The following is a 23110-nucleotide window of genomic DNA, read 5'->3' as shown; positions in this document are numbered from 1 at the left end:
GCCGCTACGAAAGGTAGATAGTTTAGAACTATAAGAAAATAGATATATAGCAACGTATAGAATACCCTCTACTAATCGCCGTAGTAGAAAGTAGAACTAAACCGTACCTTTCTTAGAATAGGGCAGAGCGTTTACTATTAACTAGGCTACGTACGGATAGTATATATACCGAGCTAGTAACCGAGTATATCCGTACGAGCGACCGAGCTTTTCTATATATACGCTAAGCAGGCTTTACGCTAGCAAGACAGTACCGCAGTATACGTAATAATATTACATAATTGTTATATAGGCTTACTAAGGCATAATAGGAGACTTCACTTCCTTAGGTTCTTATATTAGGTCTATATAGACTATAACAACCTCCGTAGAATTACGAAGGTTACTAGGGTTATAGGTCGATAGGCTAGATAGGCCGTCTACCTCGCTAGGTTTAATTTTAATATATTATATCGGCTAGGCGTAAGCAACCCTACTAATAGCCTATCGAGGCGACCTAATTACAATAGCGAAACCTAATCTATTAATTCGTTGTTTCTAACCCTATAGTATAAGATTGCTATAGACCTCGTAGTAAAGCAAGCGTAGAATAAGCGGCTTACCGGACTCCGCGACGGCTTAAAGTATATTAATGCTCTTACTATATTAATAGTACGTATTAAGGACATAGATAGAAGAAGTTATAAGAACTCCCTAGTCGATATCGCTATATATAGCGATAGCGATAGCACTACTATAGTTAATCCGGCTACTAGTGCTACTAGATACATATAGTGCATACTACGTAAGACAGCGAGGGTGCTATTAAGCGAACTTGTAGAAGGGGATAGACGAGCGTTTATAGATAAGCTATTATATGCTTAGCAAAGGGACGCTTTTGCTACTGCTCGTATAGATTAGCTTAGAAGTAGCCGTAAGACTAGATCTAGTAAAAATTGGTCGATTAATACTAATAGCTATTTGCGCTATAAGAGTAGGCTCTATGTCCCTACCGAGCATTCGATCCGATAAGAGCTTCTTAAGCGATACTATAATAGTAAGCTTGCTAGTTACTATAGTATAGAGAGGTCGTACGAGCTACTATCGCGTATATACTACTAGCTAAATAGTAAGCGGGATATAAAGGAATATATCGACACGTATGCCGTATACTAACGTATTAAGGTATTAGAGGCTATACGTAATTGGTATATAACTAGCTCGAGTAAAGCTAGGGTCTTAGTGCCTTAGGTAGGGCTTAGCGCTTAGCGTTAGGCTAACTAGCCTGCCTTCCTCCTTCTCCTCCTAGTTCTCTATCGAATACTACTTGTACCTACTACTACCCTATCTACCTACTAATATACCCTTCTAATACAGTATTCGATCTACCCTTTAAGGGCAGCAGCTAGATAGTCCTTATTTCAAGCTTTTAGCGGTATAGCTACGAATAAGACTAATCTAACTATATTGCGCCCGAAGAACGGGACCTATACGTACTATTCTATCGAAACAACCGTACTAATTATTAAGTAAGGCCTTCTATACGGCCTATTACACTAAATCAATCGCACTAAGCCGATATCTACTAATTCCGCTATATCCGTATCTTAGGGGCCTACAATATATTATTAGTGTTACCCCCTATTATAATAGCCGGCTTATTACGAAGCAACAACAACCGTGCTGCCGCTAGTAGCGCTAGTAACGACAATGCTAGTAGTACAGTACCTACTAAAGTGCCTACTAAGGTACCTGCTAAAGTACCTTCTAAAGAGCCTACTACTAGGCCTGCCGAAGAACCTATAATTCTAGGTAACGACCTAGAGTTGCCTATTAACGACATTCTTAATAACATTGTTAATCGACGATATAGCTAACTAGCCTTTAGCCCTTAACTAGTAGGGAGACTTTAAGAAGCTACTTAAAACAGGCTTACTGCCCTACGTTAAGAACAACAGCTAAAGGATAATCTCCTCGAGATTCGCCGTCTATAGGAAGCCCTAACAACTAATACTAAGCCGATAGTAGGGCCTTCCTTACTACCCGTCCCTATCTAAAAGAAGGATGCTAAGCTTAAGGACTATACCGTATTTAACGGCTCTAGTCGTAAGCAATACAATAATTATATATGCGATTGTAAGCTTAACTAACGAAATGCGCCGAGGGCTCTTCTAGATAACTATTTACTAGTTGTCTACGCTATATAGTACATTAATAGCGACCTAAAGCGCACCTAGGATAACTATTTCGAATCCCTTACTAATTAGACCGCTATTTAGTAGCAAGACTACAAGACTATTATACTAGACACCCTTAGAAACCCTATACTAAGGCAACAACACGCTTAGGACTAATACCTTCGAGCTAAACAAAAGACTAATTAATCGGCTCGCTTATTTGAGGCCTATTTAAAGACCCTCGAGGACGATTTGCTAGCTAAGACCGACTCTATCTAGATTTCCGAAATACGCCCTAAATTGCGATAGGAGCTTATCCTCGAATTAGACCGTCGCCGTATATTCGAACAAGCTAACCTAATACGTATTCAATTTATAGTCGAAGTAGAAATAGCCGAACGAGCTATCTAGCTCTAATAACGACTAGAATCGAGGATCCGACTAGCTAGTACTAACCGTAGCAACTGTAGCCGCGGAGGAAACTAAGGTTCCTACTATAACAACAATGCTAATAATAGGAATAGTAACGACCGTAGAAGAGGCCGTAGCCGGCGGCTATATAGAGGAGGCCGCGATAGGGGCCGTAGAAGGGGCTCGTATCCCTATAATACTAACCGCTCGGCTAATAATAGTAACAATAGCTACGGTAGTCTACTAACCGGATTGAAGTGCTTTAATTGTAATAGTACTAGCTATCTACTAGGCTAATGCGATAAACCTAAGGACTAGGCCCGAATTAACCGTACTTCCGCTAAGTATAGGAAACACCTTTTAGCCGCTAATACTACCCTAGTCGGCTCTTTTAACTAGTCGAAAAAAGAATAAGCGCCGTACTAACTGTTAGCCTTATACGGCGTAAGACTATCGACATTGTACTAGCTATAATACGCTCCTACCTTATATAGGATACGAAGGGCACTACCTATTAAACTAAGGTTATACTAGATCTAGGAAATTCAGTTAGTGCCCTTATTAGCTATCGACTAGCTAAGCAATTAGACCTTCGACAACTGCCGAAGACTAACCTACTAACCCTTGCTTAGTTTAATAACGCTCGGCACTTAACCTATAAGGCCTACTATGTTCCTATAGCCCTAAAGGACGACCTCGGAAATAAACGCCTACTAGACTTTACTACCTACGTAGTAGATATAGACAACCTATATAGGGGAGCTACTATTATTATTAGCAACCCTGTTCTTAAGCACTATACTGTAGTTATAGACTTAGGCAGTTAACAATAGCGATTTAGAATCGCTAGGAGAGAGGACATTAAACACATCGATATTAGCGAGTGTCCTAATAATATTAGGGTCCTGTTTATTAGCAACCTAACACTAGCCTCCGCCTTAGCTAATCTAACGGCCGATTTGCTCGGTAGTAATAACGATGAACCTATGCCCCCTAATAATCCTAATTAGCTTGCTCGTATACTAGAGCCTATCCGAGAGACCTACATTAATGTGTTTAAATACTACCTAGTATCGACATTACCTATGTTTAAAGAGACGGATTATAAGATTGATATTATAGAGGGCAAGGAGGTTCCTTTTAGGCCCCTCTATAACCTTAGTAAACGAGAGCTTACTATATTGCGTAAGTATCTAGAGGAAAACCTAGCTAATAGCCGGATACGGTATAGTAATAGCCCTACTAGCGCCCCTATCCTATTTGTACTAAAGAAGGATAGTAGCCTACGCCTATATGTCGACTATCGTAGGCTTAATGCTGTTACTATTAAAGACCGCTGTCTACTCCCTCTTATTAATAAGACCCTCGATCGCCTTTCGGGTGCCTATTACTATACTATATTAGACATTAAGGACGCCTATTACCGCATTTGTATTCGCAAGGGCGATAAATAGAAGACAGCCTTTCGCACTCGCTATAGCTATTTTAAGTACTTAGTTATACTATTTAGGCTAGCTAATACCCCTACTACATTCTAGTCCTATATTAATCGGGCCCTATTAGGCCTATTAGATTACCTCTATATAGTCTACCTAGATAACATCCTAGTTTATATACACTTACCTAACATTGCGGAGCACTAGGCTATAGTACGTAAGGTTCTCGACCGCCTACGAGCCTATAGACTATATTGCAAACCTTTTAAATGCACCTTTGCTACTAAAGAGGTATTATTCCTTAGCTTCCTCGTATTAACCGAGGGTATTAAGGCTAATCCTAATCGGATTAAAACAATTACTAAATAGCCTATCCCTACGTCTATTAAGGAGCTTTAATCGTTCCTCGGCTTCGCTAATTTCTACCGCCGTTTTATTAAGGGCTATTCGAGGCATGTAATGCTATTAACTGAGCTTACTAAGACTAAGGCAAACCCTTCTAGAGAATTTAGGTAGACTAACAAAACACAAGCCGCTTTTAACGGTCTAAAGAAGCGATTTACTAAAGTCCCCTTACTGCACTATTTTATACTAAGCAAGCAGATCCGTATTAAGACTAACGCTTTATAGTTCGCTATATCGGCTATTATATTACAGCAATCAGATAAGGACTATTACTAGCACCTAATTGCCTTCTTTTTACGGAAGATAATCGATATAGAGCGTCGATACGAGACCTACGAGTAAGAGCTCTTAGCAATCGTAGAAGCCTTTAAGCATTAGCGCTACTATCTTAATAGTGCTTAGTACACAATTTAGGTCTATATAGACTATAACAACCTCCGTAGTATTACTAAGGTTACTAGGGTTATAGGTCGATAGGCTAGATAGGCCGTCTACCTCGCTAGGTTTGATTTTAATATATTATACCGGCTAGGCGTAAGTAACCCTGCCGATAGCCTATCGAGGCGACCTAATTACGATAGCGAGACCTAATACATTAATTCTTTGTTTCTAACCCTATAGTATAAGATTGCTATAGCCCGTATTATTAATAAGCAAGCGTAGGATAAGCGGACTTCCGGACCCCGCGGCGGCAATAAATACTATAGCGGAGTTGTTGTTCTTCTAGTACGCGTTAGAAAGGACGTAGATCGCTCGAGCTATAATAACTCGATTAAAGACATTGCTATCTATAGTAATAGCCTATATAGCGATAGTACTATAGAAGAGGTTGTAGTAGTTCCGGCTACTAGTACTATTAGATATATATAATACGTACCTCGTTCGATAGCGAGGGTGCTATTAAATAACCTTGCAAATAGGGATAGTCGATCGTTTATAAATAAGCTATTACGTACTTAGTAGAGGGACGCCTTTGCTATCGAGCGCATTAATAGGCTTGTAAGTAGGCGAATATAAAGGGCTACGCCCTAGGTAGAAAGCGCTAGCCTTAGGCATTCGGCCTACGCGACTCTAACCTACTGCTTAGCGCTTAGCGTACCGTACAAAACTATTCGGATTCACGTAGATAGACTTAGCTCTTTATCGAACCTATTAAGTCTTATATCTAGCATCTACGTACGCGTTACTTACCCGTAATATTAGGTTCGATCTTTAATATAGGAAACGCTAAGGTTTATTAGGAACCCGAGTAAGATAGCTAGGGGAACGCTGCCTCTGCCGTACTAGAGATAACTAGGGACGAGATTTATCGTGCCTTCGAGAGTCTCTATACTAGATAGTAGACGATAGAAGCCTAGCTATAAGCTACTCGTTCTGCGCTCTAATACGCGGAAGCGTCTCGCTAGCCTAGGCCTCCCGAAGCTAGTTTAGTACGAGACTAGTCTACGAACGAGATCCTAAAGGGACTGCTAGAAACTCTCTCGGCTTCCGGCTAAAACGTAACGGTATCCCGCGAGTAGAAACTACTATTATAGGATAGGAAAGCCGAGTCGTTCCGGGACTACCTACTACGACTAAGAAGTTCGTACCGAATTCGTTCCGGGCTGAAACTAAAGCTCTCCGAAGATTACTACTAGGATACCGTATACGATACCCTACCGGCAAAGGAACGCGCTAGGATGCGCTACTTCTAGGAAAGAGGAAGCCTTACGAAAGGAAAGGACCCCGAAGCTTTCTTCTAGCAACTCGAGGACGTCTTCGCGGATAGCAACGAAGCTATAAAGGCGCTAGAGCAACTCTAAGCCCTAAGGCACTCCTAGGGACAACCTTAGTACGACTACTAGCTAGAATTCGACGGCCTCCTACTAAGCGTAGGCAGAGACCGTTAGATAGACGATACGAAAATCGGTTATTTAAAAAACACCTTCTCGAACGCGGCTAAGACCTATACTACCGCCGTACTAAAGATCAAGGATTACCGCCTCTATATAGAGGAGGTCGAGTAGATTATAACGAACCTCGAGTCGATAGATTAGTTCAAACAGGCTACGAAACGCTAGCAAGAAAGGAAGAAAGAAGTAGCGAGTCCTACGGTCGTTATTCCCCCCTATACGGCCCCCGCGGCGAACCCGAAGGTCGACTCTAATAGAGACGTAGTTATAAATCCCGCTTAAACTAACGCTTCCCGTAGAAAGAACCGCGGAGCCTAATAATCGATAGCGGGGAAACCTAGGGCTAAATAGGTCGACTCTATAGAAAGAGAGAAGCGTAAAGAGAAAAGACTCTACTTCCGCTATAGAGCGAGCGGATACCGCATTCGAGATTACCCGTACGCCCCGCCGGCTTAGCCTACTAAGATTAGTGTCGCCTCCGTATAACCTATTCTAGAGGATATAGAGGAATAGTCGGACTTAAGTAGTTCCGACTCGGGAAAAGAGTAACTCCTACTCGTAGTTAGGAGTCGGGAGTAGATAGAGTACGGGCAAAGAAATAGGAAGAAGTTAAAAAGGACATAAACGGGAATCTTATATATACCGATATAGTCCTCGAAAATAACGTCGGAACTTCTACTCTTATCGACGAAGGATACTAGTATTACGCTACAATTAATACGGGCCTAGCTAAAGGCCTCGGACTTAGCTATATTAGCCGTAAGTCCCGAGAAGTAAAAGGAGCGTCGGCGGCAATATAAGACGCGAAAATTATAGGAGTCGTCGCCTTCTAGATAGAAATCAATGGATTCTAATAAACGGTATACGCTTACGTCGTACCGGGATTAGCTTTTCCCCTTATCCTAGGGAACCTATAGAAGGTATATAATAAGGTCTAGACCGCGCCTAAAAAACGACGGTACTACTACGAGAGGGCTCGGTATTAGATTAAAGAAGGGCGCTATTACCGCGAGGTCGATACGAACGGGAATATCGCTACGATTAACGCCGCAAGAAGCCTACTTACCGCGACAATTGCCGAGGACATTAAAAAGGCCCTAAAGACGAAGGAATACCCGACGATCGAGGAGCTAAAGAAGAAGCTACCCCCGGAGGTTCGCGATATAGCCGCGCTATTTTGTTAAAAAGAAGCCGATAAGTTAGCGCCCTATCGCCCTAGCATCGACTATACGATAGAACTCCGGGAGAAACTAGACGGATCCTAGCCTTAACTCCCTTAGGGTCCGCTCTATAGTATATCGAAACAAGAACTCTTAGTCTTATAGAAGTCGCTAGACGAGCTCCTAAAGAAGGGGTTTATAAGACCGGCGAACTCCGAAGCGGCGGCGCTTATACTGTTCGTTAAGAAGCCTAGGAGAGGACTACGGTTCTACTACGACTATAGGGCACTTAACGCTCTAACGAAGCAAGACAGATACCCCCTCCTACTAATCCCGGACACTATAAGGAACCTAACGGAGGCCCGGTAGTTAACTAAGGTTAACGTAGTCTCGGCCTTTTACAAGATTAGAATAGCGAAAGGATACGAGTATAAGACGGCCTTCCGGACGAGGCTAGGCTCGTTCGAATAGCTAGTATATCCGTTTAGTTTGTCCGGAGCCCCGGCTACATTTTAACGGTATATTAATACTCTCCTATAGGAGTATCTAGACGACTTCGCGTCGGCGTATATAGACGACGTAGTTATCTACTCGAGCGGGTCGAGGGAAGACTATTTCCGTAAGGTAAGAGTAGTACTTAAGAAGCTTTAGGACGGAGGCCTTTACCTCGATATTAAAAAGAGCGAATTCGCCTAGAAAAAGATTAAGTACCTAGGATTTATCGTCTACGCCGACGGAGGAGGAGTGTTAGCCGACCCTAAAAAGATAGAAGCCGTACGAAAATAGGTAGCACCTAAGACTTAAAAGGAAGTTCGTCGTTTCTTAGGATTTACGAACTACTACCGTATATTCGTACCGAACTATTCTAAGATCTCCGCGCTATTAACTGCGCTTACCGGTAAGGGAACCCCGTTCGCCTAGGGAGAAGAATAGGACAAAGCGTTCGAGACGCTAAAGGACAAATTCTACCGCGCCCCGGTCCTTACCTAGTAGGACCCGTCCCTCCCTACCTTCCTTAAGACGGATTGTAGCGGGTTCGCGATTAGGGGCGCCCTTATCTAAGAAAAGGCGGGAATCCGCCGACTAGTAGGCTTCTTTTCGAAGAAACTAAATAAGGTAGAGATTAATTACGATATCTACGATAAGGAAATGCTCGCAGTCGTATCTAGTATTAAGTTTTAGAACTCCGAGCTAAAATCATATAGCCCCTTTACGATTTAGACGGACTATAAGAACCTAGAATACTTTATAGTAAAGCGCTAGCTATCCGAAAGATAGATCCGATAGTAGGAAGAACTAGCGAAGTACTAGTTTACCCTAGTCTACCGGCCGGGAATCGAAGCTATCCTACTAGATACCTTATCGAGGAGGGAATAAGATACGTTAGGCTAAGACGACAAGCTTTCGAGGTTCCGGAGATTCTTAGAGCCGGACCTCTCTCTAAACTAGCCGGAAAACGTCTAGATTTCTAGTGCTACTATCCGTAGCTTCCCGCGTATAACGAAGGCGAGCCCGTTATCCCTACTCGCGAACGAAACAGAGCCCGCGTAGCCTTCGCCGGAAAGCGCTAAACTATTCTAGGACCTAGAGATAAACGATATATAGAAGAGCATTATCGAGAAAGATACGGTATACTAGACGGTAGTACGAAAAATCCGTAAGGGAGGCAGAATATTGCAACCGGAAATTAAAGCAAAAATTTAGATCGGGGATTATATAATAGACCCTAAGGGGTTCCTTCGCTACCGCGGCAAGCTCTAGGTTCTAGGAGCCCTAGCGACGACGGAAACCGAATATAAAGATATAGGGGCCGAGGAACTATAGTAGGATATACTACGTACGAAGATTATCTAGTCGATCTACGACTCGCCGCTCTACGGCTACCCCGGCCGGGATTCTACTACTTCTATACTAGGTCGCGACTTTTACTAGCCGCTATAGTCGAAGCAGGTGCGGCAATTCCTACGGAACTATAACTATTATAGACGCAATAAAGTATAGAGGGAATACAAATACGGCCTCCTAAAACCCCTACTAGTACCCGACTATTTCTTCTAGGAAATCTCGATAGACTTTATAACTAACCTACCGGAGTTAGATAGGAACCGGTATCTATAGGTAATTAAAGACCGTCTTAGCAAATAGATCGCCCTTATTAGTACTCCCTCTATAAAAGCAGAGGAATGCGCGGTTTTGTTCCTAAAATACTAGGTTAGGTATTACGGACTTCCTCGTACTATTACTAGCGATAGAGGTACGAATTAGACGAGTACTTTCTAGAGAGAGATGTGTCGACTACTCGGTATAAAGTAGAGGTTAAGCTCCGCCTACTATCTATAAACCGACGGAGGTCCTAAGCGCGCAAACTAAGACATATAAGCTTACCTACGGAACTATATTAACTAGATACAGTCCGATTAGAACTAATAGCTTCCTACGGTAGAACTAGCGTTCAACGGGAGACACTAAGCGGGGTTAGGAATAAGCTCTTTCTTCGCGACTTACGGTTACGAATCTACCTCCCCCGTCGCGTTAGAGGAGGACCTAGCTATCGACAAACGGCTAATCGCGGCGAAACGGGCGGAGGAGTTCGTAAACAAGATTAAGCAGATCTTAGATCTGTACTAAGTATAGATAGCAGAGGCCGTATAGAAACAAGAGGACAGCGCGAACAAGACTAGAACTCTAGCGCCGGTATATTATATCGGAGACAAGGTCTAGCTCGACCTAAGGAATTACTAGACCGGTAGACTAAAGAAGAGCCTCGACTCGAAGTACGCTAAGTATACGATAGAAGAGGTATTGTCGCCTATCTTAGTATAACTCTCGGGGATACCTAGTAACATTTACCCGGTATTCTATACCGACCTTCTAAGACTTGCGAGCCGGGACCCCCTTCTAGGGCAGGTAACCGACGACGAACAGCCGGACCCTATCTTAATCGAGACGTATAAAGAGTAGTAGGTCGAAGAGATCCTATACGTCCGAAAAAAGAAGTAGGGCCGAGGGCGAGAAGCACTCGTAAAATAGAGCGGGTACTATAAACCTACGTAGGAACCTCTAGACTATATCGCGGATACCTCCGCGCTAGACGACTTCGAAGCGAAATATAGACAAATCGAGGAGAACGACGGGCCTCTAGGAGATTAGGAAAAGAGAGGAAAACGGAAGAAATAACGCGGCAACCTAGAGTTTTTCTACGGAGTAACGGGTTTATAGATTCTAAGGACTTTTATTAACTTCTAGAGTTTGGATTTTCTTACTAACTTATTCGACTTAGGTTTGCTAGAATACTAGAGAAGAGAAACATAATTAGGAGTTAAGAAGAATTTTATTTAGGTATTTATAAGTAAGTATCGGGTCTCCGCCCGAAATTAGAAGGTTACCTTAGGACTACAAAAAAAATAATAATAATACATCCGAAACTACCTAGAGCCTACTAGAAAACCTACGGAAACCTTTACTCCTCTAGCGGACCTATATAATTATTGCCGAGACAGAGGGCATTTAGAACGCTACTAAAAAAGAGAGGTTAGCGAAAGAAAGTCGGAGGGCAGCGAAGGACTTACGTCTAACTCTATTAAGCTACGATATTAGCGACGGTGTTTATTACCTCCGAGGCGATAGCGCTAAAATAGACGGTTAGCGAGGGTTTTATCGCGGGAAACGGGGAATCTTACCTAGATAATAACCCCTACGGCTAGAGAGACTTAAGGGCTTTCTATACCTTAAGAACCTTAAGAAGCTCGGAGTGCTTCTCGGCGACATTAGCGCGGGTCGCGCGGGTATAGTTAGCGTAGGCTATGTAGGCTATTTAAGGACTAAATAGTTAGCGAGAGATTTAGTACGGGAATCGCGATAACTTATAGTAGGGCGTAAGCAATTCTCTTACGAGCGCAATTAGCGCAAGCCCTCGAGCTAGCGGGCTTAAGAAAGTTAGCGGACTCTGCGACGAATCGGACGGGAACCTTATAGATTAGTCGGCGTAGTCTTCGCCGGAGTTATAGCAACTAACATAGTAGATTCGACGAGCTATCTAGGACAAGTTAATTTTGCGAAGGGAACCGAGGAGGAAGGGGAGGGACTTGCGGTGTTAGTAGTAGTAGTAGTAGTAGAGGTGTATATAGAAAAAGAAGAAGAAGAAGAAGAAGAGGGAAATATTAATACTTATAGAAAGCGATACGGAAGTAAAGGTCGCGAAAGTAACGGAAGGCGCGAGTATAAGTAAGGCGCGTTTTAGGAAGGGGTAAACAGGTAAAAGAGCGCAGTTTAGCAGTCGCAAAGAAAGTTATAGCCCTTAAAGCCTAGGATACGGCAACCCCGACCGGAAAGTAGTAGAAACCCCGATCGCAAAGGAGGAAACTACGAGCGCGTTACTCTAGAGAAGCTTAGATAAGTGTAGATCTAACGGATAAAGTAATAGCGATAGAAACTACGGAGGGCTTTCTATCCCTACTAAGGAAGGGGAGGAGGACGGGGGTAATATAAAGGGCTACGCCCTAGGTAGAAAGCGCTAGCCTTAGGCATTCGGCCTACGCGACTCTAACCTACTACTTAGCGCTTAGCGCACCGCACAAAACTATTCGGATTCACGTAGATAGACTTAGCTCTTTATCGAACCTATTAAGTCTTATATCTAGTATCTGCGTACGCATTGCTTACCCGTAACAGCAAACGACTCGATCTAGTAAGAGTAATTAGTCGATCGACGATAAAGGTTACTTAAAGTTTAAGGGCAGATACTATATCCCCGCTAAACAATCGATTAGATAAGAGCTTTTAAAGAGGCACTATAATAGTAAGCTCGCTAGTTACTATAGTATAGAGAGGTCGCACGAGCTACTATCGCGTATATACTACTAGCCAAATAGTAAGCGGTATATAAAGGAGTATATACAGACCTATATAGTTTACTAGCGAGTTAAAGCACTAAAGCACTTACTATTTAGCGAGTTGTCTTTACTTCCTGTTCCTAGGAAGCTATTTACTAAGCTTATAATAGACTTTATTATAGGCCTTCTGCCTACTAAGCGTAGGGGCAGCAAGGATATATATAATACTATCCTTATTATAGTAGATCGATTTACTAAAGGCGCTCGATACATCCCGGCGCGTAAGGATTAGACTACTATTAATATAGTAGAGGCGCTATAGACTAACATCTTCTATACCTATTAGGGAACCCCTAAGGGGATCGTATCCGATCGTAGATCGATACTAATATCTTACTATTAGAGCGAGATTTGCTTATAGCTAAGACTAAAGCATCGGCTATTAATAGCCTTCTATCTATAGACTAACGGTTAAACAGAGAGGTAGAATGCTACCCTATAGCAGTACCTACGTAGCTATATTAATAAGAACCCCGAGGATTAGGTTAACCTCCTATAGCCTATAGAATTCGTATATAATAATAGCGTATACTTATCTACTAAAGTTTCACTATACATAGCTATAATAGGCTAAAACGCTGCCCTACTACAAGGTCTATTTACCTCGCTCGAGGCCGAGCGTAAGGAAAGGGAAGCGCGTTAAGTACTAGAAACACTAGCGGCGATAGAACGTGTCTAGAAGATACGAGAAATCTACGCTAAGATAGCTAAGAAGCTAACAAAGGCTTAAGAGTATTAAAAGGCCTACTACGATAAGCGCTATATACCGATAACCTTTAAACAAGGCGATATAGTTATGCTTAGTACGAAGAACCTCCGTATCCGCAAGTACCTATTACCTAATAGCAAAACAAGGCCTAAGCTCGTACTAAGATACATTAGCCTATTCCGTATTCGAGAGGCTAAGGGCATATAGGCCTATTAGTTATAGCTTCTACCCTATTATACTATCTATAACACCTTCTATATATCCCTCCTTAAACTATACTACTAGCGCGAAGGCGATAAAGCGCCTACTAAGTTAGAAGAAGTCTTAGCTAATAGCGAAGAGCTATAGTCTATAGAACGTATCCTACAACACCGGACTAGGAAAGGCAAGAAGGAGTACCTATTAAGATAGTAGGGCTATTTACCTAAATAGGACTTATAGGAAGCTAAAGCCTCTTTTAAAGACATAACTAAGTTATTAGATAAGTATTAGACTAGCGTAAAGAACACGAAGAAGGCTAAGAGCTTATAATGCCTATAATGTTACTACTAAGCCTAGGATTAATACTACCCCCGGGGTACTATTAGCTAACTAATTAGCTACAAGCAATTGTTAGTAACAAGAGGCAATAAGACTATACTACTATAGTGAACGCGCACCGAGTGTTAATAAGCGTGCTACGACGCGTTAACTAATTGCCTACTCTTTTAAGGACTCTACCTCTTTACTAATGCGTCCTATAGGTCCCCCTCTTATTCCCTTATTCTATCGGGGCCTCGAGGCCTAGGCAATCGGCGAGGACGGCGCGGCCGGCGCGGCTATATTAGTAATAGTGTTACGGAGTGTGTTCCTGTTTAAGAAAGGAGGGATACAGCTATATTAGTAACGGTGTTGCCGAGTTGTTATTAGTTAAAGAAGGAAGTTAGAAGAAGGTAAAGTTAGCGCTAAGACAACTAGCGCCGCTATTATTAACATTACTTACTATTATCGCTGCACTTGCGAAGACAACCTTACCTATACTACGGCCTAAGGCCGGAAGCGCGCTATACTAATTAAGTTAAGAGAATAGCTATATTAAAGGTTTAATTAAAACTTTAAGGCCAAGTCAAAACTTTAAGCCGCTTAAAAGATTAAGTAGACTAATAGATTAACTAACTAAGGGCAAAAACTATAGAGCTAAGCTAGCCGGGGTCGATCTTGCGGATAATAGGTTACTCCTCGATCTATCTAACCCTTTAAGCGAGGCGAACCTCTACTACTATACTTATAATAGCCTTTATCTATAGAAACTAGACGAGCTGTATTTTTTCGAAAAAGATAAGATAAGATTAACAATTAAAGGCTACTAAACCTAGCTAATTAGGGCTAGCGAAACTACGAACAATAAGAACAATAACCCTCGGAAGCGGACATTGCTAGATCTTTTAAGAGTAGATACAAAGAACTCGGTACGACATTACTTAGAACGGAGGTAGGGCTGTAATACCTCGTACGTCTACCTATTGCAGTAGGGAAGACGCGCTCGTATTGTAATTAGTCGATAGTCCTTAATTCTTATAGTTATATATTACTTTATTGTATGTAAGGATAGCGTAGTTAGAGTTAGACATTGTATTGAAAGTAAGGTTTAATATAGTTATATAATTAGGTAGTTAAGTGTTTAATTCAGCGCGGCTAAGCAGCTTATTAAACTTGCTAAGTTAGTAGTAACGGAGGTCGAGGTTAGAATATAGAAAGGCTACGAGGGCGCGGCTTTTAGAAGGGAAGCGTGTATTAGAGGCTATACGTAATTAGCATGTAACTAGCTCGAGTAAAGCTAGGGTCTTAGTACCTTAGTTAGGGCTTGGCGCTTAGCGTTAGGCTAACTAGCCTACCTTCCTCCTTCTCCTCCTAGTTCTCTATCGAATACTACTTGTACCTACTACTACCCTATCTACCTGCTAATATACCCTTCTAACATAAGGTACCGAAGCATTAGCCTTTTAGCGAGTTGTCCTTATTACTAATCCCTAACAAGCTATTTGCAGAGCTTATAATAGATTTTATTATAGGTCTTCCCCCTACTAAACGAAAAGGAAGTAGAGACGTCTTTAACGCTATACTAGTCGTTATAGACCGATTTACTAAGGGTACTCGCTATATTCCTACTCGGAAGGATTAGACTACTATTAATATAGCTAAAGCACTATAGAACAACATCTTCTATAGCTATTAGGGAACCCCTAAAGGGATAGTTTCCGACCGAGGCTCGACATTTATATCTTACTATTAGAGTAAGATATGCCTATAGCTAAGACTTAAGTATCGCCTATCTATAGCGTTCTATCTAAAAATAGATAGCTAGACCGAGAGGCAAAATGCTACCCTATAGTAGTACCTACGCAGCTATATTAATAAGAACCCTAATAACTAGGTTAACCTCCTATAACTAGCTAAATTCGTATACAATAACAGTGTCTACTTATTAATTAAGGTCTCGCTATATATAGCTATAATAGGCTAGAACGCTACTATGCTATAAGACCCCCTATCGCTCGAGGCCGAGCGCAAGGAAAGGGAAGCGCGTTAAGTACTAACACCTAAGACACTAGCAGCTATTAAGAGGGTTCAAAAGATACGAGAGATTTACGCTAAGATAGCTAACAAACTAGCAAAGGCCTAGACCTATTAGAAGGCCTATTATAACAAACACTACACACCGATAACCTTTAAGCAAGGCGATATAGTTATACTAAGCACTAAGAACCTCCGCATCCGTAAGTACCTATTACCTAACGGCAAAACAAGGCCTAAGCTCGCACTAAGATATATTAGTCTATTCCGTATTCGAGAAGTTAAGGGCTCCTCCGTATAGGCCTATTAGTTATAGCTTCCTCCTTATTATACTATCTATAATCCCTTCTATATATCCCTCCTTAAGCTATATTACCTACGCGAGGGGGAGGAAGCCTCTACTAAATACGAAGACATACTAGCGGATAGTAAAGAGCTGTAGTCTATAGAACGTATCCTATAGTACCGGACTAGGAAAGGCAAGAAGGAGTACCTATTAAGATAGCAAGGCTATTTACCTAAATAGGACTCGTAGGAAGCTAAAGCCTCTTTTAAAGATATAACTAAGTTATTAGATAAGTATTAGACTAGTATAAAGAACAAAAAGAAGGCTAAGGGCCTATAATGTTACTATTAAGGCCTAGGATTAATAGCACCCCCGGGGTGTTATTAGCTAACTAATTAGAGGCCGGCAAACTAGGACAATAAGACTATACTACTATAGTAAACGCGTACCGAGTATTAACAAGCGCGCTATAACGCGTTAACTATTCGATACTCTTTTAGAAAATCACCTCTCTACTAACGCGCCCTATAAGGCCCTTCTCCTAGTATTTAGGTCCCCCTCTTATTCCCTTATTCTATCGAGGCCTAGGCAATCGGCGAGGACGGCGCGGCCGGCGCGGCTATATTAGTAACGGTATTGCGGAGTATGTTACTAATCGAAGGAAGACGACGCGACTATATCGGTAACGGTATTGCTAATATTATTATTAGTTAAAGAAGGAAATTAGAAGCAAGGTAAAGTTAGTACTAAGACGACTAGCGCCGCCGTTATTAATATTACCTACTCGCTACTATTATTAACCTTACCTATACTACGAGCCTAAAGCACTATACTAACTAAGTTAAAAGATTAAACCTATTAAAGGTTTAATCAAAACTTTAAGGCTAAGTTAAAATATTAAGGTTTAAAAGATTAAGTAGCTTAATAGGCTAACTAACTAAGGGCAAAAACTATAGAGCTAAGCTAGCTAGGGTCGATCTTGTAGACAATAGGTTACTCCTCGATCTTTCCGACCCTTTAAGTAAGGCGAACCTTAACTATTATACTTATAATAGCCTTTATCTATAGAAACTAAAAGAACTAAGTTTTTTGAAAAGATATAATTAGTAGACCCCGCAGTGGTTCGGGTTAGTTTAGTTTAGTTTGCTAAGCCGAAACTCTAGTTTAGTTTAGGTTGGTTTGCTAAGCAACTATATAAGTAGCTAGTTCGAACTATATAATTTATCGGTTTTTAAGAAGTGTACGAATATATACGTAGCTTCAAGTAAGCCCTTTGTAAGACTTAGCAGTGTGGCCGGCAGCGTAGCCGGCATTTTCAGTCCTTAGTACTTATAGAATTTTCGAATCCTACTTAGGCTACGTAGTTATATAAAGGTACTTATATAACCTCAAATCTATAGACAATTAGCTAAGGGCACTAACCAATCAAAAGCATATATACATATACAAGGCATTATAGTTCAGTTCGGAAACTATACTCCTTAGGTATAAATTTCATCCTTTCGTTTACGGTTCAATTCCCTAACTGCTTAGTAGAATGTCTTTATCTAGATCTAGGCAGAACTTATCGATTTCCCTAGAAGTCCTCCTCCTTAAGAAGTTTATACACTTTCCTACCGAACTATTCGACAACATTAAGTACTAGGATAGCTCCTCCCTCGGTATCGGTATAGTATATAAAAGAGCTATAAGGCAGCTCTATAGAACGTTCCACTAGTCACTCGCTATACTAAGGCCGAATGCTAGTTCGTTCCTTAGAACTCTTAGTTATTTAGGAGATATAAAGGGTAGGGTAGGTAGTAACTTCGTATTGTATAAGGAGGTAGAGGCTGCTATAGAAGAGGCCTTCAACCTATAGAAGATAGTGAAAGATATAGAGGCAGCTGTAGGTCTAGGTACCTAGTTGAATTTCTAGTAGGTAGAGTATAAGGATATTTAGAGGGAGTATTAGGTAGAGTTGCGAAGGCAGGTGTATAATATGCTCTAGAAAACAGGGATAGTACCTATAACTATAACTATTAGGCTCTTCAACCTTCCTTATTTTTCCCTATTTTCTTTTTATAAAAATCTAAACTAATACAAATCAACCGGAATGTCTATCTTCTTTTAGTTCTTTAAAAAACCTAGTAGCGTAGCTAGCAGCGTAGCCGGCAGCGTAGCCGGCAGCGTAGCCGGCCTTTTTACTCCTTAGTACTAACGGGATTTTGGGAGACTTCTATTCCGTACGGCTAATAAAGCATACTGTACTATATATATATGCTTAGAGAGTATTTAGAGCGCGGTATATAGCGCCGTATAATAGCGGCTCATTTCGTATATAGAAAAGCTTATAGACGACACTACGAACATCCTTCCTACTAGTATATCTATCCTATCTAGCACTATCTCGAATATAGACATTCTAGCCTTTTAGGATCTAATCGAGTGCTTTAAAATCCTTATCTATAATCGTTATACGCTTCGCGTAGATAGCTATAAGGTTGACCGCTAAAATAGTATTAGTATAGTCCGAAAAGAGGTAGAAGAGAAACATACATTCGAAGATACGAACTAGGTAGGCTTCTATAGCCTCTTAAAGGGCGCCTATCGCGGAGGCTTAGAAGCGAAGGTCTATTCTATAATCCTAGGCAATTTCGCGAACAAGTCGTTAGAAAGGAGTTTTGCGGATTAGGAGCTTAGAACTCTTCTAATACTGCCGAATCTTACGGAGGGCTACGGCTAAAGAAGGATTAGTAAAAAGACAGTAAGAATGCCGGCTACGCTGCCGGCTACGCTACCGGCTATAAATAGGACTTACTTCCTAGGCGCTATCGACGCTTCGCACGATTGCTACTAGTAGTAGAAGCGCTAATTGTCGTCTTATATAGAGCCTTGCCCGCCGTTGTCTTGCGCGGAGCCTTGCTCGCGACGCCCTTTCTAGCACCGGAGCTAGCGGCGGCAGTAGCAGCTATCTTGCGTTAATGTACTATACTCGTTCCTTTATTTCCGATCTTATTGCGACCCGTAGAAGTAGTAGGTCCCTTCTTGCGAGGCGTCGTAACTTAGTTAAGTGGATTCGCTATTATAAAAGTCGTCGAATTAAGGAAAAAAGTGCGTTACGAAGGTATACGAAGGCGCGCGCGGAGCGAGGGTGTTACGGAGGTAGTAGATATAGAGCGTAGAGGTATAGGTATCGATGCGAAGGTTGAATATAGCGAGAGAGGTAGTATCGCGGTATCGCTAGGTAATAGAGTAAGCTTCGCGCAAGCCTACATTATAGTAACGTTAGAGTAAGGAAAGAAGGCAGGCACGGCTAAAAAAGGCAGGTACGGCAGACTTTGAAATATAGCCGGTATATATAGCCGGCATAGTAATAGGCGAAAGCCTCCTTTTAATAAATAGCCGGCGTGATAATAGTATCCTACTATAGTATAGATATTCTTTAGTAATGCCTTTACTAGCTATAGTAATCTTATAAGTAACCTAGGCCTATTGCTAGTAAATATAAGAAATATCAGGTAGGCTATACTAAACAAGCTAGTTATTTAGCAGAAAAAGGCCTACTACCGTCTCTATATACCGGCTACGGGTGCCGACTATCGCTCTAAATTCAACTCCGCCCTATCTCGGAGGCTAAGGTACCGAGCGGAAACCCTACAGCTTATATTCACTCGGTTGTCGCGGAGCGCTTATAGGTGAGGTATTAGAAAAGAGTATAAAAAGTACGAGAAGAGCATCCTAGGATATAGGTCGTAAGTAAATAAGAGTAGCACGCCTAGTTATTTATATAGTACGTTACTCTATACGACTAAGAGCCTATATTATCTTATACTTCGCTTATAAGACCTCGACTCTACTAGTATACTATCGATCTCCTCCTCGGTCGCTAATACGCTGTCTTAATTCTTCTTCGAGTTACCGGACTTAGTGCGTATCTATAGCTATGCAATAGCGCTACGTATTATAGAGAATTTCTCGTTAAAGTTTCTCTCTCGTAGGCTTGCTATCTGCCTCGTAGTATAGAGGATCAAAGTGCTAATGCTAAAGAATCTCCTTATAGTTAGGATACTAGGGCTCCTTAGGACCTTTGTGTTTTAGGTCTAAATAGAGACGTATTATAAACGTTCTATCGCCCTTTCGCTTACTACCCGCTAGGTCGCGATATACGAAGAAACTAATCTGAATGTAGCTCGTCTCTATAATAGCCGGGTAAATATAGAGCGTTAGGTTTCTACTTCGTACCTTAGATTTAGGGACGGCGCGGAGATAAAATCAGAAATATAGCCGGCACCTATAGCCGGCAAAACGATACGAAAATGGGCCTCCTCCTAGGTTAATCTAACGACTAAATACAATTTCCAACTAATCCGCTATAAACCGACGCCGAATTTTAGCTAGAAGCTGTATATCTTTATTTTAAAGAGTAACCCGCTTCGTATAGATAGCAAGGAGGTTTAAAAGCTCAAGCTCGGTTACGAGAAATGCCTCCGTAGCTTCCTAAAGAGCACTAATCGCCTTAGCCGTAAATCGCATACTAGACCGAAAATCTAATGTAATTTCTCGGACGAGTCGCTAGAAGGGAGTCTTAGGGATTAAAAGCTCGGTCCCTCTTTTATTTTAGAAAAGCCGGATCTAGCGAAGGGCAATAGTACCTAGTTTAAAGCGCCGCTTCTTTATCGTCGAGTCCTGCCTTATTCCCTTTCTTTTAATAGAAAGATAACTTTTCTTCGCGACAGTCTTTGTCCGCCTACTCTTTTTAGCCTTCTCCTATCTACCTACAGCCTTCTTATTTTTCGGTACTATTTTCCGAGGAACCCCCTTCCTTCGTATATACTACGGAGAGCCTTGCTCTTCCGATATCTCGTTCTCGCTACGGTCTCCCTATACTTAGCTTGCTTTACCCTTGCCCTTTAGCCTCTAAAGATATTTATCTACGCGTTTAGGCGACGAGGGTATATCGGTAGGACCTAGAAATTAATAAGCATATAATCGTAAGGAGACATTAATGCTTCTTGCCTTCTAGAACAAATAGTCTTCTATTAAACCGCCTTATTAGGTTATCGTCAGATTCGAATAAAGGATAGTAGCTTAAGGAAGGGGAGGCAGCCGGCTTAGGAAGGCCCGAAGAGCCGAATCCTTAAGGCATATTTGTCTTTAAGAATATAGGGAAAGGGAAGAAGGAGAGGAAGAGCGAATAGAGAATTAGAAATAGTCCGCAGGTAAGCGGGGTCGGTTGCTATAGCAACTAGTCTATTTAGGTCCTAGGAATTCGAAACACATTTCGGATATATGCCGGCTATATACGCCGGCTATATTACCTTATACGTAAACGCTTCGTCTCCTTAAAGCTACTCTAAGCCTATATACGTTTCCGCTTCTCGACCCGGTATCGCCTTCTACCTCCGCCCTCCTCCTCTTCGTTATCGCTAATTAGGGTTTCGCTTAGACTAAATTTCGCATTCTCTTCGCGCTCCTAGGTTTCTTCGATCTTAAGGTTTTCTAATTCCTCGATCAACTCCTTTAGTATAATCTTTAGTAACCTACCTTAGCGATTCTAGTAGAGGAGATAGTATCGGAATACTATAATAGATTCGAAGGTAGTAGGCGAGTATATTCGATTAAAGCGGCCCTAGTAACGAGCGATACTAAAAGACCTCTTATAGCCTATACCTACGCTCGGGATAGCGAGGACGTCCCGAGCGACCGACGCTATCGTTAGAAACTTAGGCTCTAACCGCTACTATATAGCGAGAATATCGTCTCCGAATTCGTCTAGAAGACCGGTAAGATCTAGAGATTATTAGCCCTCTTTCCGAGCCTACGGGTTTGTACTTACTCGCGCGCCGATAGAGATCGAACTCTTCTTTATTTACTTTAGTAGTTGCTTCCTCTTCTGCCTCTACTTCCTACCTACGAAACAGGTATAATATCGGAGCCTTCTAAACCTTCTTTTTCTTTATAGGAGCTGTATTTAGACTAGTTTCTTTCCGACGCTCGTAGAACATCTTTTCTAGAATAGTCTAGTAATACTTCGGCTATACCTCGTCCGCCTTCTATTCCGGCCTCTGCTAGTATATATCCTTTTCTACCGGGTTAAGTAAGTACGTAATGCTATAGATATCCCCGAACGAGTTAAAGGTAGTACTGTAATATTTATACAACTTAGTATAGGAGGTGTCTATAGCTTTCGTTATAGCTACTTTCTAGGGAACGCTCTTCCTAGCTAGCTTAGCTACGGTTTCCTCGAGCTCGTTAAAGAGCTAGTTATAGTACGTAAAGACAAGGTAGATCGTCGGTCCTCGGGTTCTTCTAATCGTAGCAGTAACCTTCGCGTAATGCTTACTAATATCGACGAGATACTCTGCTTAGCGCTATTCGGCGGCGGTAAGGCCGAGCTACTTAATACCCTCGGAACTCTAATAGATCTCGAGAGCGGTACGTAAAGTATATCCCTTCGTAACTATATAGAAAGTCGAATCGAACCGGGTCTTAACGTCTTAGGTAAAACGGAGTAGGCGCTAAGGAGGCCGCTTTTGCTATCGCTTATTCTATACGATATTCTAGGCATCGGTTTTAGGGCGCTCGATTAGGTTCTTTTAAATAGCCTCGAATCGGTTATATCTCTATAAGCTCGAGTTCGTATATATTGCTAGACGACGAAGCTAGAGAAAAAGAGTTAGAACTATACTAGGTTGCCGGCTATAGGTGCCGGCTACGGACAAAAGTTATACCTTATATAAAACGAGAGCGAGGCTCTCTGCCTTATCCCGTCTCATTGCTATAATAAGTTTCTCGACTTTCGACTTTGCTTTATCCTTATCTAGGATCTTCTATTAGTCGTCGTTTAATAGTACAATTTTAAGCGTCTTAAAGAGGGCTCGGATCGCGATTTGAACTATATAAGCGAGGTAGGGAAACTTCTATAGGGATATAACTAGCAACGACGTCGGCTCCGATTTAATAGGGCTAGGGCTATTAATAGGCTCCTCTTTATCGTTATCATCGTGCGTATTGTCGTGCGTATCCGGAATCGTAGCGAGCTTAATATTCGGAAGATTAAGCTAGATTATAGACCTTATAATCTCCTCTACGTACTCGACCCTATCGATACAATTAGTGATTTTAAAGATATATGCGAGTAAATTGTATATACAACGCCTTATATAATGTTCGATTATTACTAGCGTTGTCCGTAGTAATCGAGATTAGTTTCGTTATTACGCTAACCCTG

At 41.7% G+C, this 23110-nt stretch overlaps 1 protein-coding gene across 1 annotated transcript in view; it reads left to right on the top strand.

Moving 5' to 3' along the window:
• Positions 1-23110, top strand: part of MYCFIDRAFT_169160 (uncharacterized protein) — a gene marked incomplete at both ends in the record, with an annotated part of 35705 nt that overhangs the window by 7953 nt on the left and 4642 nt on the right. Inside the window, 3 exons of the mRNA XM_007922608.1 lie at positions 1649-1659; positions 11521-11550; positions 19566-19574. Coding sequence (XP_007920799.1) covers positions 1649-1659; positions 11521-11550; positions 19566-19574 — 50 coding nt within the window. The remainder of the gene's footprint in view (positions 1-1648; positions 1660-11520; positions 11551-19565; positions 19575-23110) is intronic.

This window comes from Pseudocercospora fijiensis (assembly GCF_000340215.1).
Source record: "Pseudocercospora fijiensis CIRAD86 unplaced genomic scaffold MYCFIscaffold_1, whole genome shotgun sequence".
In the NCBI taxonomy this organism is placed as follows: domain Eukaryota; kingdom Fungi; phylum Ascomycota; class Dothideomycetes; order Mycosphaerellales; family Mycosphaerellaceae; genus Pseudocercospora; species Pseudocercospora fijiensis.
This window is presented reverse-complemented; position numbering and strand designations above follow the sequence as displayed.